The sequence below is a fragment of the Opisthorchis viverrini genome (assembly GCF_000715545.1).
Source record: "Opisthorchis viverrini unplaced genomic scaffold opera_v5_269, whole genome shotgun sequence".
NCBI lineage: Eukaryota > Metazoa > Platyhelminthes > Trematoda > Opisthorchiida > Opisthorchiidae > Opisthorchis > Opisthorchis viverrini.
The window spans coordinates 343316-362973 of NW_008751927.1; the positions used below are offsets into that span (position 1 = coordinate 343316).

General features: G+C 43.6%; 1 protein-coding gene across 1 annotated transcript in view; it reads left to right on the top strand.

The window, feature by feature from the left end:
* Nucleotides 1–1185: 1185 nt before the first annotated feature.
* T265_09341 (hypothetical protein) overlaps nt 1186–19658 on the top strand; it is a gene marked incomplete at both ends in the record, with an annotated part of 89934 nt that continues 71461 nt past the window's right edge. Inside the window, one exon of the mRNA XM_009175380.1 lies at nt 1186–1685. Coding sequence (XP_009173644.1) covers nt 1450–1685 — 236 coding nt within the window. The remainder of the gene's footprint in view (nt 1686–19658) is intronic.

The window sequence follows — 19658 nt, forward strand, 5'->3', positions numbered from 1 at the left end:
CAAGCACGTGAAATCGGTCACGCCGATGGTAATCCAATCCTTGAATCACAGTGCCTGATAGTTCACAATTGGTCCCTTCTTACTAAGAATATCAGGTGGTTGTGAAAGAGTTCCGGGGAGTTATTGGTTGGAACTTTTCAGTTGATTGAAGTGATTTCCGAAGAAATCGTAATTTAATCTAGACCTGGAGGAACTTCTCCGAAAAAAGTGGTTTTTGGTTCTAGAAGTACTCACTGTTAAGATTTGTCATCCTTGGTCTAGTCGGGTATGATATGTCACATGCCATAGAACCGCATTTCCAGCCTTGTTGGTCCGAGGGGTTGGTATCCTGTAAACCAAATGAGGGAATTTTGAAGGCTGTCAGAGTTGAAGATGTGAGTGGTAGAGATGACAGTAGAGCTCATTATTTACTGTCAGATCTGGTGACAATAAGCCTGTCGCCTGGTCTGTCCATAATGTTCGACTCCAGAAACAGTAGGATCTGGTGCGTCACATGTCTTGCCATGAACATCGGCAAGACACTTGTGCCATAGATCGGTTTATCCTGCCATAGGAACCACTTCAGTAAGGATTCAAGCATTACTTTATATGAGCTAACTGAAACTCAAGAGACCGATATCCATTAAGAATTTTAGTGATAAGTGGAGATTTGGCTCGAGCAATTCCCACATTACCTTCCGATGGTTAAGAAATATTTCAGGCTTTTCCAATACCAAAAAATCCCCTAAACCCATGGAGTTCCAAAAACGGCATTCTTTTCACTGATGGGAGCGATTCCACAGAGTAAATGTGAGGAAATTTACCACCCTGGATGCGACAGTCGTTCAGGTCACTCATCACTAAAATGTTTGTGCTGATATCAGCTGTTTGAATTTCCTTTTATTGATGGACCCATAGTTCAACTTCCAAATTCAGTTTGTCGCTTCACCCCATTTAGGATCCTCAGTCCTATTTGGCGCTATTGTGACCCAAATGAAAACCAGTGGGTAACGTGTTTGAGAGGGAGTGCTCCGCTGAATCGCTGCTGCTATCTGAAAACCAGCCAATGGCTGGAGTGGCATGGCAGCGTTCAACGTCAGCCAATCAGGACACTCGGCCTTCATAGCTTGCTTGTTGTGATTGGTGGACGTGTCACGATGGCCCTTTCACGTATAAAACACCGATGAAATGGGGTTCGGAGACAGCCACGAGCGTTGCACGCGTCGGGGGTTGTCTCTAGTCGGTTGTCGCCTTAGGACAATTGCCATTGTCATAGTAGTGCCCTGTGTCTCAGGGCCTAGTTTACTGGGAAGTATGTCAGTGCGTCCCGCATAGACCCTAACCGCAGAACTAGCTAAGTTTCAGTTCTTTCAAACGCGTGGATATTTTGTACCCACTGTGATCCCCCGATAAGCCTATTTTCGCTAAGCTGTGTGCACAATCAGCCTTCTCGAGCAAACTGTCCTATCCATGGAAATGACTGTGAGCCAACTAAAACCAAGTTCAAGTCCTTCAGACGATTCGGCAGTTGGTGACATGAATTCAAACGGAAATAGCACCGTCGACAGTACCAATGGCGAAGCCACATGCTCGGATAGCACGGTCAGTGCCGGGGAATGCTTGTCTGATACTTATACCAAGCTGTCACTAACAAAGCGACAGGCATCCTTAGGAATGGAAAATGGAGTGGACTCTAACGATCCGGGGTAAGTTGCAATTGGTTTTCGTTGATAGTGGCCTTGAATAAAACTTAGTATCATTTAGTCATATACAGGATTTAGCTTGCTAAACTCTTGGAAGCACACCGAGCTCTGGCACACTGGCTAATCACGTCACTCACCGGTTCCGCCGCCGGTCTCTTCCAGCGATTCGTCAAAGTTCGGATGGTCGCTCGTCTCTACCATTTGTAGCAAGTTTTACACGTAGCCTTTCTGACTACGGTAACCGACTGCATCCGACAACGAGCCCTGCTGGTAATCTGAATTAGGCTTCTACGATGTATCATAAGCTTTATTTCGTCACTTTGGTACAATTGCAACAGCTGGAAGCGGACGCCCGGGCGATACGTCATTTTGTACTGTTGATAACTTTTCCAGAGTGCTACCCGAAACCCCTTTTTTGTTCCCCTTCAGTTGTGAGTTAGCTTTGGGATCTCCGAAATCCAACAAAGGTCACTTTGGAAAAAATGGTCCTGCGGAATAAGTTAATCAGAATACTTATATTTTTAAGGTATCCCAGCGTTTCCCTTTTTCGGTGTATTGTGGCCCTCTGAGCTGTGGGAAGATGATTTTGTACCTCTCATTCTCCGGTTGTACCGATGGTCCTTGCTTCTCTACAGAGGTTAAGCTAGCATTTTCCACAGCTTTCCGAATAAGTGGTGCTTAAAAGCAGATTACTACAAACTGTTTGAATGGATTGTGCGTTCCAGCTGAGGTGTCGGTAACGCTTAAATCATGCGCCCGCGTGGGTAGGCCATAACCGGTGATTCAAATACTCTAGCTCTGCAACTCACGCTATCGGTTTTCCAGTAGAAGAAAGGTTTTCCGTACGTGGATAGCTTCACCTGAACTCCCGGCTTCCGAGGTCCGTTAAAAAACAAAACATGACAGTATATTTTGCGCTCATGCAGATGGAGGTTAAGTACTTACGGTCGTCGTTTACTTCCCGACGGCCTCCAGGTTAGCTATCAGCTCACCCATACAGCAGTAACTGTAATAACCATTCCAAGCACCTCACGTTTAACGCAAAATGCGCAGATACCATACTGTCGTTTTATTCTTGATCATTCGATGCCCTTTATTCCTGTGGCATTTACTCCGAAGCAGTTTTACTTCATGGTTTTGCCTGGTATCCGTTCGCTTCCAGAAAGTAGGTGACGAAACGAACTCGGATTAAATGAGGTTTGTTCAGCCCTGGTGATAAGCTTTGCAGTAACCTGAGGCCGATAATCTGCTCCACCTCTTGTTTTGTTCTCCTATCCTTCATCCAGTTGATAATCGCAGGTTGGGGCAACCCGAACATTCCTCACCCCCCTAAATTCTGATATAATCTATTCTAAAGCAGCAAATACCTCAGGTCCTGGGCGTTTTGTTTGCGTATCAAATATCGCCATATCAATTGGTTTACAACACTAGATCCTCTCACTGCCGATCTGTGAGAACAGGAGCCTCTATCCAGTACGACCCTGTCATGTCCAAAAACTGGGACAGACACGTTCGTTCATCCTCCCCGCCCCCCTAATTGGTTCCCATCAAGGCCAACTGGAGCCGAAACCTTTACGACCCAGGTTCCCGTTGGACCTATCGCCACTTCAATCAGTTGTAACACTAATCACTCCCCCTCTGGTGCTGCCCTGATCTCAATATGTTGCTCACATAGTCGTGTAAGCACCCCCTCTTAAAATCCCGCAGCCCGCAACTCTGTTGTCGGACTTTTCATACAACTGTACCTAGAGGTGGAACTTTTGTTTCATTTTAAAAGCTAGTACACAACCTACTGATTTTTCCTCTGGAGAGCAATCCTTGTGTAGGAAGCATCTTGACGCGATCCCTGGCAGTCACTCGTACTGTGCCGAGTAAAGTTTGACTTATCCGTCCACTTTAGGGCAACAGCGATTCATTTGAGTACTTGTGTGGTCGTCTAGATATGAATCTGCCCTCATGGCAGCTTAATTGGTTTCTCTATGTGGGGTATGACCCCATGGGTTCGAAAAAGATTCATCATCAACATTGACAAACTGAACTATGAACACCGTAATTTCGCACTTCTATCCACGGTACATGCCACATAATGATGCATCAGGTGACGACTCCAAGTCTCCCTTGCTGTTGGGCTGAATTGTTAGTCGAAAAGCATATTTTTAATGCATGATATTATTCTGACTGCGTTGTCCACACCATCTCCGAGCCGATTTGTGGTGTGAAGATGAGCTAGGACTAGCGAAATACACTCATTTGCAAATCAATTTGCTTTTGCGGGAGATTCACCTAAAACTCAGCTGAATCTTTCGTCTAAGATGTTTTATTAAGCGGCCATGGGCTGTCGAAGAATTTTCAGCAACCTTACGCGTGATGTATTATTTCTATTATTAAAGCTCTTCACCGACCATCTGTCACTCTCCAGTATGTGGTGGCTACCGTGACCACACGAAACCGGTCTAGACAATGGTCGAAAATGAATCATGCTCTGGCCGCACAGTACAAGTGTGATCGACCCGCTTACCGTATTCTGTCACGCGAAAACTTGCTCATAGCCGAAAACGGAAACGTTGGGGAACCGGGGCGAAAGACTGAAGATTGATTGGAACTATCTTGTGGTTGTCAGGATTAATGAACTTCGTATGAAGACGCGTGTGCATTTCACGTTCAGTTCTTTGGCTGATTATTATTCCCCTAGAGTCAAATACTGGACACGGAAAGCCTATTTCGACATACCACAGCGCACCGTCCTCAAAAAGAACAGAGATATCGAATATTCAGTAACGAGAGTCTGTCCTAACACACCATACAAGATTCGCTTACGCAACTGTGGGTAGTCTTTAGGAGAAAATTATCTTGTCACATGAAGTTTCGTAGGGCTCCATGAAGTAAGCAGGATTAGAGTGCACAAACTCCTCTCTTCCTCACCACCCAGATCCTACAAGACTCATTGGGAAAATATTTGTGACGAAGCTATCAATCCGATCTCAATGAATGACCAATAATGTAGGATTCGGTTGGAGTTCAAATATCCACACAAGTGGATTTTATCAAAAGGACTAATGTAGCATTGTTGCATGGATTGAAAAATGCGTTAACAATCCGCCTTGGTGATTATGCGGTTTGAAGATGGAACATAACAGCACCGTACTGCGTGGTATCACTGAGTTATTTTGCTCTCATCAGGCGCGTACTACAGGTTACAACTATAAATAAATTACAAATACTGGCTTTTCAGTTTACCGCCGTAGTATAAACAAAATGAAAAGCTCTTTCTGCTTTCATATATTCAGCCTTCAGTTGCGAGCAGGAATGGACTCAGTGAATTTCAGAGCACTACCATATAGTGTGGTGAACACGATTCAGTTTCAGTTGCTGGATTGATCCGATGCTTAGTTCCATTTAGGCGACGAGACTGGCAGTGTGAGCTACGGTCCCGTTTGGGTTTGATGTTGAGTCGGTGATTTTCATTGGTCCAGCTGTCTTCGTATTATCCCTCACCCTCAGCCGTTCTGTTGCAACCAAGTTAGCGGCCATGCACCCCATAGAGAATCAGTGGATAATGTTGGAGTTGGCGGCGGTGGCAATGAAACTTCTAGTTATGGCGCTAATACACGGCTAATCTTGTGAGCAAACGACTGGCCCGGCTGTGTAGTTGGTTCTCTGCATCACAGTTGTCAGACAACGTTGTATGATCTCTCTGAGACCAGGTGTCACATCGACCCAGCGATTACATTTGACGTTCTGTTCAGCACAGCAAGTAGGAGAGCTGTGAAGTATGCTGAGACCATTGCTATTCACAAACGGAGGTAGTAGTTTTCCGATTGATTGACCCTAAGGTGGAAAACTGCAGAGCAAACCTCCAACGTGATACCTTCCCGTCTAATTTATTCATAACTGTGGTATGTGGCACCCGCCTCATAAGACACGACAAAGTAGAGCCGGAACGTCGTGCAAAACTGTGTTGTTTTCCTTCTTCATATTCATCATGGAAAAGGATACTTTCCGTTTCTTAAGAGGTGCCTTCAGATCTAGTGTGATGATTGCTTCCGCCACGGCGAGGTCTCAACAATCTCCTTTCCATCACAGTATAACGTGTAAAAACAACGAAGGGAAATATCTTGCCACATAACTGTTGTTTAGTGCACTGATTACCCATCCGAAGGTCTGTTACTTATTCTACTTTCATTCCCGTAGCCTATAAGCCTTTAGTAATAATAATAATCATTCACATGTAACAGGTTTTTGGTGCGTAGCTTCTGAAGAAAGCATGAGGACTCTGATAATATCAGGTTTTAACCAGGTTTTAACCGCGAACCCTACGATCAATAAGTTCGCGCATTAACCACAGCTTTCTCGATCTCCATCATACCAACCGAGATAATTCTCGGCAGACATAATCCCATTAATCTTGGCTATTGATGCGCTCAAATCATTCCCAAAAGAGGTGCACGCTACTTTGTCTTGCTCCAGTTAAATGACAGCGACGGTGATAATCTACTGATATTGCCCATCTTGAAAGAAGCTTATCTCTACCCGAATCAGGACTACCTTCTCTCCCACAAAACCTTTTGGCTTTTAGACACTCAGCATTCGAAGTGTAGGGCGGATGCGCGCGCTGCTTCGAATCATTCCGTAATGGTTCGACCACATGTGCATTTTGCCTTTGTGTCACGTCCCTGTTTCATCGAAATCCTTCAATAGGAGCTAACCACACTTATGTTTAGGCGTGTAACAAGATAAAATTAGTCTTATTTTATAAGTCACTCTGGCTGATATATAGATGCTGAGTTGCCATTGCAAGCTGTCTTCATTTGTCGTTCGTTTTGAACCTGTCTTCGCAAGAATTGTCGCGATAGGTTCTACTTTCGGTTTACTTTGCTTCCGACACACCTTTTCTCTTCGCCTGTTCCTATTAGTTGTTCGTTTTACCCGGTCGTCACTTATCTTGGTGTACCTTACTCTTCTCAATAATCAACGTGTGTTCATTATCACAAGATTGGTCTGCGACTGTTCACTTTCCCATGAATTGGTGGGATACGTTTACCGTCACTACTGGCCTTTGTCAGTCTAACCACAGTAAGTCTTTATAGCTGGTCATTCGGTCTTATCGATCATATCGTTCCACCTTTGCAGTATAATGCCTATTGATCACAACTGTGACACGTGCTGGCAGTGGTATAATTTTCAGTGACGGCACTCGGATGTTCCCGTTTCGTATTCGTAAGGATTTGGGTGAAGCTAAATTTTTGATGAATAGGAATTGCATACCAACTTCAAGCTGATGAGCGTTTCTTACACCACCGAAATTTGCCAGGTTCTGCTACGAATTTAGTGTGAACACCTATCGATTCCAGTTGGCAAGCCACTGGAGTGTAGATCGATTGAGCTCGTGATTTTGACTCATCAAAGTCCTCAAGATAGAACAGGATCATAAAATACCTAGTGACCTGTTGCAGCTACCTGATGATGATTCAACTGTAGCCGCATGTTTTTTCGCATTGGAGAGTGCATTTTTTGCTGTTCGAAGTTGTGAAAATTCACATGTTCTCTCCACTCGATGAGGAAACAAATGTTTTCGGGTCAGTCACACACGGCTATCACTTTTGCCGTCTTTAGGGTGAGTATCACATGGATCCGCTCGGCATCTTTCTGCAAACTAACTGCCGTAATTTCACTCAGCCGAAATGAGGTTGTAATTTAACAGCTGCTTGCTTCACGTCATGTAGGCAATAGTTAAGCAATTCACCAACGTTCCGTGATAAATCGGACGGTCACTGAACGCTGACCCGAAATGACCCATTTGTTTTTATTTCCCTGGCAAATTTTCTCATCCACTGGCTGGAAACGCGATCGATACTGTCATTCTACCCTCTACAGAACCCATACCTACATGACAAACGATCCGTTCTATTTTATCTTCCTCGGCTTTTGGTTACTTCATTCGCTTATTTTAGTAGCGGTTGTTCGTGTAGCCCCAAAACTCTCCATCAAGTGTCTGTTTACTGGAAACTTAAAAAGTATTTTTAAGTATTCTCACTTTGCTACATATGTCTGGTGCTTACGAGTTGATCATTTTGTACCATTTCTGAAAGGTATACGTTACTGCATCTCTTCCAACATTCTTATCAATCGGTTGTTTTATTTTCATTGAAGCTGGTTATTTATTTTTCACTTTTCCGTTTTGCTCTTTGTTGTTTTGTCAACCTGGCTCTATGTATTCAATACCGGTTCGTTTTTTCCTCATGAGTTTTAAAAGTAGCAATTCCAGGTATGGGATCTCTTTGAACAGTTTCCTGCTGCCAACAGATTCCGCGTGTCATTTTGCTTTGGTTGACCTCCCTCCTTGGGAACACATCCTAGTCTGTATGATGTACTTATTAGCTAGAACATAAGCAGCGAACGTTCTGGAATAGATTACTGGGTATCACCATACCATGTATTGCCACCTGATATCAAGCCTCTCACACGAACTGGAACGCTTTGCCGAGATGTCAGCTGATTAGACGACAGCGTACCATTTAAAATCAAGACTTACTTTGTAAACTGGGTGCTTTGGCAAAATTCTCCTTGATGTTGCACTACTGACTAATGCAAGTTTGAAGATTTGGATCCTTCTTGTCTATTTAGGTTCGGTTTGCAGACGGTCGAGTTAATCAGCTGATGTCCGTGTCACTATGCAGAGACAGCTCCGTCTTTGTTACACCCTGCTTCCAAATCAACTCGGTCATTCCGGGCTTATCGTTGTATTAGGAATCTTAGTGATGCATAGCATCTTGCTGAACTGAACACTGGTCTTCCGTTTGACTGATTTAATCCGACAGTGATATGTGACCCACCGATTCGAAAGCGAGATTGATGTCCCAATTTTTGTGTCGTATGTCACTACCCGTTCCTAGTGCACTTGCTCTATGGGCAAGCCCGCAACGGTCGATTTTCCAAGGCTCCGGCATGCTACTAATTGGTGCGAAACTTCCGTGCATTTCCCGGGGTAATCGTTTCTGGGTTTCACAATCGATGCAGTTACATTAATCGATTCTTCGTCCTTGTACCTGACAAGCTTTTTCCACATCCTAAGAAACTATCAAATTAACACCTCAGCTATTGCATCCCAACAAGTAAAAGGTCGGTCCTTTCATTTATATCACATGTCCAGGTTACCCAACCAGGCATCGTCCATGCATCCAACCACAGTTGACAGCTTGACCTTTCCGTACAGGCATATGAGTGGAATTCCCCTAGAGCCTGATGTATGTTCGTTGATGGGCAGCTTCCGGCGAACAACTTGTTTATCTCGTGCGGTTTCGCTTATGCATTTTTCCACGCAACGAAGTGGGGCAGTTTGCAATCGATTGTCCAAATAAATCAAGGTATTTTGTTTCATAATCACGTGGCAAGCGGAAGCTGTTTTCGTGTTTGAGGATACAGAACATCGGGTATCAAAGCATTTACTGTCAAACGCATTCACTGTCGAGTATGTCCTAGTTTTTTTTAGTGTTGTTTGTACACTTGAGGAGAGGAAAGCGAACTTTTGCCCCGTGTGTGTTCAGAAGGCAATTTGTTCGGAACTTGAAAATTGTGTTTCCAAAAACAGAAACGATTTCGAAACTTGTTCACTTTTCCGGGAAATTTAGGGATATGGAATTTTCAAAGTTAAAACACAACTCAGAAATGTTTACCAAGGTGTGCCCCAATAATGACGCTTTTACGACAACCAATCCGCGTGTATCCAGTACTTCTCTTGGTTCTGTTGCTCTCAGTGAAATATGTCCGCGTAATAAACGTATCCACTTATGCACCATCCGTTTGTAATCGAATGGTATAGAAACGGAGTTTATAGTACATCTTCATGGGCCTTGACAACTGATTCTCTCCAGGAGATTAATTTCGATTGTCGACGGCACTTTTGCCGGGTCTTTTTCATGTTTTGGATGAAATCGAACACTGGATGAACCCGGGGATACACTAGTGACTTAGACTTGGTAACACCGGTGACCCTACTGGCTTTCATAGCTGCACCTCTCTCTCCAAGTCCCAGATTGTCGTTCTGGAATCAGATTTTACTCATAGGTTAGTACATCCGTACAAAGGCCATTTTCATGACACTATTAGATAAACTGTCAATCCTTCAGTGACAACGATTGGTTATGGTTGCTCGGATCCCTTTCGTCTAAATGAAGCACAAACTTTGATCTTTTAAGATCACCTAAGCCTTGTTACACAAATTTTCCCAGCATTCTGCGTTCAGACTCACAAAATCATTTTGTTCCTGGCAAATTCTCATGAAAGTTCACAAGAATGCCAATGCAATACCGTAGAGATTATACTAGTTGTTTGAATCGGCCACACTTCAGTCAAATGTTGAACATACGGCAGTTGAAATTGGATCGTTCCATGTGAAATTTATGGGACAACTACTTTGCCGTAGTTGACCCGGAAACCGAACGGCATTGCGACATTTAAGTGCCAAGACTGAATACGCGCTGGAACCAATCTGGTAGTTACTTTCTAGGACCATTTAAAGCAGCATCTTCCGGGTCATTGTGCCGAGACATTGGCATGTAGTTGGCATTTGCCCAACATTCTTTGTGGTATTAACTTCGTGGTGTTGTTGTGCGTACGTTAAATCCTGCCTACCTTTCTGACCCCACGATTGCTGTGTACGACGCCTAGTGGTGCGATGCCGAATGAATGAGTAGGCTGACGACCCCCATGAATAATGGCCCGCTGATCGTAGACTTCTGTGAGGGGTAGTAACCTTTCATTTCCATTCTATTAAAAGTTGATCACACTTTACTGTTCATCGTGTGTTGTCTTGCTTCTAAGGCAAGTGGTAGATTCGTGATTAGACCAAAAGCTTGAGATACGCTCAGCGAGTTTGGTCCTGAACAGAATCATTTCCCAGCATAAGCTGTTCTGAACTAGATTACCATTACTCATAAATTCTGTAGCTCTGTGACTGAGGGATCGTTTTTTTACCTCATGAGCAATTTTTTGAACTTCACCGTCCAAAAACGAATAATCGAGACTAATTTTGCATCAAGTCCATTCTGCTCGTTTCCCACGTTTTTCCATAACGAAGATATCTCAAAGGTTGCGACAGGTTCTAGGCTCCAGGTTAGTTGGTCAGGACTATCGTTGGCTTGTCGGTCGTTCCTGTCCAAACTCAATCAATCTAGCGTTTCGCCTGACATGCCTGCACAAAACTGATGCTACAGCCGTCAACTAACAACCAGAACTGCAAGGGAGAGAACCGATCACAGTTTGCATACATTGTACATAAACGGGGCCGCGAGCAGTTCATAGTTTCCTTTTTTTACCATAACTTCGGCATGATCCTTCCGTCCAGTTTTTCAGCGATATTGCCTTTCCAGATTCAAAGATCTGCCGACTGACGATAGGACCTGAAAGGCTGGAGCGTGGACATTTTATTGATAATATTTTACACGGCTGGGTTTTAAAACTAAGATTTTAGTTTCACAGTTGTGATTTTCTTTCTAATATCCTTAGTTCGGTACGCTATTCCTGTTCCTTTCATACAACCTTTCGTTAATCGTTTCAGTAAATCCTTGTGTAGGCGATTGGATATTATTTCGGCGAAATGACCCTTAAATAGCTGGTGTTTTCCTATTCATGCTGTACCTTACCTCGACTCCACCAAACTCTGCCGAATGATACAAGCCGTTAACGCCGAATACCCAGTTCCCCGAAACTGACTTGCCCCAAAGCGTCGACTGTCAACGGATGATCAGGTCATATCATAAAGGCTTTTATGAAAATATACAATGGTCCGGTGGGCTTCTGAACAGTAAAAATATCAGCGTTATGTTACCACACATGCCTTGTATGACAGCCAAGGGCATTCTTGAGATTCTTTTCCCCACTTATTTGCAGTGACTCTTATAGTTCATTCCATTTGACATATGTTCACATGTGGAAGTGGTTGCTCTACTGCGATTTAGTTAGCAAACTGCCGAATTTTCGAATTAGTTCACATCAACGCTACTGCGTGCCACCTGATTTTCGGAGATCATTGTATGCAAATTTGTCCGGTACTTGGTTGTCCTAGAAATCGTTCCACCGACCATTTATTCTTGATTTCTTGTTAAACCGACTGAACTGCAGCACTAGTTTGTAGGTTTTCGAATATACGTAATTGACTGATGAATTCGACATACATCCTCCCATCAATTTGTGTGCGGCACAGCACTGGTAAAACAAGTGCGACCGTGTCTGGGGGGACTATTGCGAAACGAGATGGCTAGCTGTTTGGGGAGAAAGAGAAACAACGGGTCTATAGTTGTTGTTGTTGTTGACCAAGCTCTGAGAGAGGCGATTCCAGAAGTATATTCCATTCAAACAGCCCTCTCAGAAGATACCGATTTTGGCTGGTCTCTTCACAAGCGGTCTGTTCACAGAGGAACATCGTCGTAAACTAATTTTGCAACAACAATGGAAAGCTTGGTTGTTGGTCTGTCCGCCAGGCTTCGAAGTTGCACTGCAAACGTTTCGTCACCAATCCAGGTGACATCGGCAGGGGTTGAGAGGGTGAATCCAACTGCCAAGCTCGGCGAACAGACTAACAACCAACTAGCACACCCGAGCTACCTATATTCCACAACATTGCCAATGAAAATCTTGAACTTACGCCTAAACAAACCGTAGTACAAACAATGTCTCTAGGCTTTGGACTTTTGTAGAGTACTATAAATACAGCCGTGCCCGCACGCGTCTAGAGTTCAACAGCTACCACTCAGATAAAACAGTTTGTTCTGTACTGCATCGCTATCTGTGCACCGTTAATCCATATGGTGAATCACGTCTTGTTGTTTTCTGAAAACAATGTGGAGTGATTGAGATGTACTTTCACACAGATAAACCGTTTAGGGTCAAAGGCAGCTTACTAAGTCAGAAGCCATGAGGTTGTTTAGAAGACATTTATTAACACCGAGCGCCTTTGGAAACACCATGCTGACAGCCCGTATGAACCTATCCACCAGAAACTTTGCTTTGTCTAACTGCTAGCGCAATGTTTCAAAGTAAGAACTATGCCACAAAGTGTATTTAAACTGAAGAGTAATTATAACTTGTCAACCGAATAGATCCAGTGAGTCTGTCCTCTTTTCCATCCTCCCTGTCTCTTATTAATGATCCTGGTCTTCTGAAGTGGGGTTGCATAGGCGTTACTAATTTGCGCCTTTGTTTGGCTTAGTTCGGTTGCAAGTTTTCCAAGCGTTTGTGTTTTCTTCACCTTATGCTTACCCGCATGCCACAGTAAAATGGCTTACATGAGCTAGGGATCAGTTCACTTCGGGAGCATGCCTCCCTGTTGCACGTTCCTCACGATCCATATTCCGATATGTGTGAACTTGAATACAGCGTCTTCCTCAAGTACTGTGAAAATATTTATCATTTCTCCGCTATCTATATGCGTCCACTTGCCGCATGATATTGCTACAGGCGTGTGCATTTCCGACCATAACCGACCGCATTCTGAACTCCGACATAATCCTCTGAAATTCATAGGGCCCAGGTTGTTAAAAATATTTGCTCATTCCAGTACAGCTACGCACTCCGTAGAGCATGGTCGCCTGCTAAGTGACAATGAAGGTGCGTCCACTGTGCGTCAGTGGGGTAGGGGCAACACGCTCACCTTGCATATCACCTATCTAGGACTCAAATCTCGATACGGTGATGAGTTCTAACAAAAACTAAACTGCAGGCCAGTGTTTCCCATGGTTGATGTCGATGAATCAGGATAATCGCTTGGAGACAGGATGGGAACTGTTTAAACAGCAGTGGTAAGCACAAACGAACGTATTTGTTTGATGCTGCCAAACCCGCAATGATTAAGGAGTTCTACGCAGTGTACGATGTAATAATCTGCAGTCCATACAAACGACAGTGGATGTGGCGTGATTGTATAAACTAGTTGGCTCATCCAGTCTCGGTATCCTGTTGCACTGGTAACTGTGTGCTTGAGTATGATTTCTGAGGGCGCGCACAGCACCGGAACCCCTGGTATCGATCATTTACAACCTCACCATTTACTTCAAATGTTTTCAGTGTAGATTGGTGGATCTGTGTTTTGCTTGTTCACTAACCGATATCGGTCCTCCCGTTACACAGTCCCGCTCCAGTCACAGCGGATCTCGAGTCCACTGCTTACCATAGTTGTTGGTCTGTTTGCCGAGTTGAACAATTGGATTGCCAACGCTGCATCACTAATCGACATGACATCGTCAGAGCGGGGGTGCGCGCATACCAGCACACGTGATAATCGTAACGGGACCGTGACCACTCAAGTGGGAATGCTATAGTTTTAACAGGCCCTCCAATGTCCTCTTTAGACCGGATTCAACTATTTTCCCGTGAGTTTTACTGCGGTATGAAATCTTCGGGTAACCAGTATGATGTCCTCATTCCATGATCATGTCACAAGGCGACTTAGGCTGTGAACACTTATGAGTTTGATCAAACGCATGCTGGAATCGGAAGGGTTAAGCTAGTGTCCATCATGCTGACATCACGAAATCGTCGATCAATTGGCACCAATCAGTACACATAATTAAACTAAAGTTTCAGGTGAAAAGGGGTCACAGGTTGAAATAAGCGACATCGACTTGATAAATATATTTCGAAAAAACACTTTTGTAGGTGTTTCTATCTCTCAAAACTCTGTTCACACTCATCAGTTAGTCTGTATCTTATTGATCTACTGGTTAGGATTCAGTCCTGTTCTGTTTACTTCTCCGCTCCGATCAAGAACTGCCTCGATGGTATTCAGAAGCGACAGATCACATAAAGGTTATTCGAAAGCTATTCATGATTATTGACGTGTGTTATCGCCTTTAAAAACGCGGTAGAAACCTTTGTTCCGCGTCCAATTCCGGGTATTCTCCTGACCTACACTAATTCCAAACTTTCTAGCATGTGATTTCTTGTTTGTATCATTCCCTTTCACATTGATGTTTGGTATGTGCACTGGCTTGTGCCAATCACTGCATAGTCTCATGTCATGCTTATCTATTCACTCGTTTAACGCTATCTTGTTTGACAAAAAATGCGAACTTGTTATCGTTCACGCAAGAGTTAATTTATGTATTGACCACACGCTCCAACCTACCAGAAAAAGAGCCATTATTGTGCCAATGCGACCAAACCCATGGAGGTTTTAGCCCCACAGTACTTTTGCATTTCTAACTAGCAAACGCGACCACTCCGTCTTTGTGATACCTACATCCTGCGAAGTTATTGTGCTATGTTGTACCTCTGCAAGGCCATTTTATGTCGAGGAAAACTTATTTGGGGCCTTGAAATGTAATCCCGGGAGAGATAACAACACAATTGTTGAAGCAGATTTTGATATCTACCGAAGTTTGCGACATCAGTGTTCAACACTGTTGCTTCGATGCCGTTGTTTTTGCTTTTGAGTTTAGGATAGTTTCTAATTGACTTGGACGCCTTTTGTGATGATGGCGAGCGCAAGTGATGACGTTTTTGAAGGCTACAGCTGTCTTGTATACACGGCTCTTTGGCTTAAGGGAAATCCATTTCTGACGCCATGAATGAAAATCTATAGAATGTTGTTCACTCTGATATGTCTGTCTATCACTGTGCAATCATAGCTTATGCAGCTGTCAAGACACAGCAATTGATCAGCACGCTCAAGCTGTTTACCTCGTGGTTTCAAGAAAATAAGAGAGTTGAAAATTCTGAAGCAAGATTACATGTGGAAGATGCAAAATGCACCATGTAATTGATGATTTTCGACGCTCTGTTTAGATGATAGTCAAACAATGGGACATATTCTTCCGTATGATCCTAGTCTAGTCCAGGTCCCGTTTCATGTTAGGGATTCATAACACCGTGTAGTCTGTATCCTTTCGTGATTTCATTTATCAGAAATGACAAACTCTACTAGGTATGAGGAAATTTGAACATTTGATTGCAAATACCTAAAGCGTTTGAATAGTGGTGCAAAATTTGTCCACGAATATCCGGGGATAGTCCTTTTTGTCCAAACATACGTAGAAAAGTTGTTCTGCCTCAGCAGTCGATAGTTTGTACAGCTTTGCTCAGGCATGCGAACGAATACAAAGAAATGATTAGCGCACGCCCAGTTAGTTGAAATCCTGCCTAGTGCTCTGTGACTTGCATCTCGTTTGTCGAATTTCGGATTCCCACTAACAAGGAGGCCGATAATAGCATTGGAACGAGTAAGCGCAGTAGTAGGAGTGTGCCAAATGACGCAACAGCATCCACAAAATGTCGAAACATGGTAACAATGAAAAACAACCGTCTTTTCTATATAAGGTTACAAAATACCCCTCACGGTCATCAATGCATTTTGTGTCTAATCTAAGCATGCCAACGACTGCCTTTGGTCGACTAAGACGTTCCATCTGTGCGTTGAAATCCTCAGCTAGGACAACCCACTTTTATGGCTCAATCAGTTTTCCAGCTGGTTACAGCCTAGATAGATAAAATAAACAAGAAATCCAGCGGAGTCCGTCTTTAACACCAATGTAATTTGCCAATTTAGTGCAATTTAGTTTTCAACTAGATGGGACCTCGAAAGGTTACACCTATCTGGTGACCCCCAATGAGGGCGAAACCGGTAGTCGGCCGCTAAGAAGAACTTTCGGCAACCTTATGAGTAATGTGCTGTGTTGACAACGTCGATTATCATTTCCGTCAGCGAGTTGTTGTCAAGTTGTGCAAAGCTAGAGCTATACAGTCATCTACCTGACTTGAGCTGGGACTTGACTTGAGCTGGTAAAACCCATTTCATCGGCTACAAGGGTCACCTGAGTATCGAAGCCGATAGCATCTGAATAATGAGGACGTTATGCGACTATCAAATACGAAGGGGCAGGTGTGAAAGCTGGCTTGTGCACGGAAGAGTGTGTTAGATCACTGTGTGGTTGAAGCTTTTCTCAACTGCTCTGCTGGATAAGAAGTGAAGTTTACTTCTGACATGAAATATTTAACGTCGGATGTATCTGAAATACTCTGGGTGTCACATTACTTGTAGGTTTGAGGAGAACGAAACATCACTCCCTTACACAGCTGCGTGGAATTGTTGGTACAGCCTTTCGTGTAAAACCGACCGTTGGGGGGAGCTGACTTGCTGTTTCGCTTGGATGAATCTTTTCAGTTGAGATGGCTGGACAATCGATCCATAGTCGACACTGACTACAAACCTGTGCCATGCTAGCGTAGCGGCGACTGAGATATAAATTCACCCTTGAGTCCAAACTCATAGAACTCTAGTTCAAGCGAATGTGATTCGTTCGGGCCTGCAAACGAAAAACTACGGGGACGAGGCAAATGCCGGAGATAATCAGAACTAGAGTAGGTAGCTTGTTCTCCGTTTATCCCGAGGTGAGGAACAATTACTGGAATCCCCATCCTGCCTCTTTAGGCGTATGATGGAATTCACGAAGTTTTCTCTACCCTAAAGATAACAAGCTCCATACTGACACGTATTGTTGAATATTGTCGGTTGTATTTTGCACAATATGCTTTTAACAATCTTGTCTATGATTCCTCTGCCACTCAGGCTGCTGGAAACGGAAGTCTGCTGAGCTACATCCCTCGGTTCCAGTACGGTAGTAAAGTTGGGGGCGCACGTTTGAAGCATCTTGTCCTACCCGGCTGCCGGTTTGAATGGACCAAATGTGGCGTTCACCTAATCCCCAAAACCAGTTTTGTTATTCGTACTACTCTTGGGTATCCGGTGGAATGCCATTAACTTTGGTACCTGTGGAGTTTCGTGTCAACTCACATAAAATTACAGTGGGAACCGCGATGTAACAACGCATAGTCGCCGGCCGGCCGGACGTCCGTCATGTATTGACTGTGTGATTGATTTTCTGTTTGCGTTGCCATCCGACAGCTTACTCGTATGCGGAAAGCTGAGATGTGGTTTTTCGAATCATATTGAAAATGAAAATGAAATGAGTCAACTGATTTGAGGGGTAGGGTAACCCAGACCGAAGAACGATGCGTACTGTGGGCAAAATTCAATCCAATTTGGGATTCGAAACAAAAACCCTGCCACCCAGTCAACGATCTTTGTTGAATGTTCATGTTTATCTTTTCCTGGGTTTCAATAGTCCTTCTCAGATTTGTTGATTCACCCTTTCTTCGGTGTAAGTGACACTTGCTGGCCTTCGAAAACCAACCTGTATGCATGTATCGTTGTGTGTAATTCAAGTCACCAGTTTTGACCCTTCTCGTGTGTTGAGCGTGCGTGCGCATTTAGTGTGAGTCACCGCAAATCATGTCACTGAGTGACCTTGTATGTGATGCCCGGTTGGTGGATTTTGTTGTTTACCTCTATAATTTGTGTTCTGTCACGCTCGTGTTACGGTCAAACATCGGTTCCGATCCGGTTCAGTCTTAATTTTCTCCTAAGCTTCAGTTCAGTCACTAGCACAGCTTTGGGTTTCATAACAATGCATTTCGATGCGCCACTCCACTGCGATAAATGATTCCAGCGTGGTTCTTTCCATTTCTGACACGTCTAAATGTTTTTTTTCCATTTACTGACACTAATATTCCCACCTTAAGGTTGGGTAGAAGTTTCATAACCATACCAACGAGGGTCAAAACTTGTCTGAGGAACTCAGTAAGGATCTGGCTGTAGTTTTGAACCGTTAATCTCGTTTGTGGTGATGATGATCCCTGGTTCACTCTCTTAGCCTGATCAGTTTGTCACAAAACGCCGGTGAGTAAACCTTATATGAATTTATGCCCATTCCTTCAATGAACACATCTCGATTGGTGATGAAATGTGTAGGACAACATTGTCAGGCTTGGTGTAAACCGTCGGTCTCGAAAACCAGTCTATCGCTTCCCTCTACGGGGTTTGTATGACGGCTAGTACGTTTCTGATAATACTAGTGCTACCTGTACGCCAAGAACGGAAGCGTGCCTCGATTGTTTCTCGTCTTCTGATAAGTTCAATACTCGCTTGTCGATGCTGGTATCCCTGTTTTTGTACTTCATTCTCTACGTAGATATATCCTATGCCTTCGACTGATTGAGTGAAAGCTGGTGTACGGCATCTAAGAAGTGGACACTCTGATCAGAGTGAAAGACATTCTTTCTGTGTGCATAAACTGCATGAATTATTTTTGATCACATGTGAATTGTGGGAAAACGTTGAAAAATTGACGGTGTAATGTAACTGAACAGCTTATATTCTGTTGTACAAAGCCTAAACGGCTTATTCGAGTTTCACTGCCAATGGTTACTACATATGAATGTAGTTAATGTCGACCCGACTAGTTGTAGCGGAGTGGAGCGTTTTCTGAAAAAAGAATGTGAGTTAGCATTAGCCAAGTAAAGACCACAGAGAGGAACTAAAGGGGCACTCTCTCTTCAACACTGATGGTGATGTCTCTCATTCTGAGATAACCCTTAGATAACCGCATAAAGTGGCTTTCTATTCCCCTTTTGGAAGTTTAGTACGTAACTTCTTCGCGGTAGATATGGAGTGTATCTTTCGGTTATACGGCGGTCCCCGAAATGGTCACTCTCAATAGGGCTCCCCTAAAGAGTCTATTCTGGGATTCACCACCGGAGACCGTAATTTTGAAGAAAAATCATGAAATGCGCACTCTGATTAGCATGGAAATTTGTTACCCTTTTACTATGACAAACTAATATGTTCGAACACCAAGTTTAGCTCTGTCGTTTAGCATCCATGTGGCTCTCCGTCAAAATTTACCGACCAAAAGTGTAGTTCTAGTCAAGAAGATGTTGAAAAGACAGTTGATATGTGTATCCTAAATACATATGGATATCCCGTTTGATCTCACTCAGAAGCCTCAAGTAAATTGTTGTAACCTCTCTCAACGCAATCAAAGCTGCGCGATACCACACAAGTCTCGCTTGTTTAATGAATGTTCTCTGCTTCTGTGACGTATGGTTACGTGTATATATATATATATATATATATATATATATATA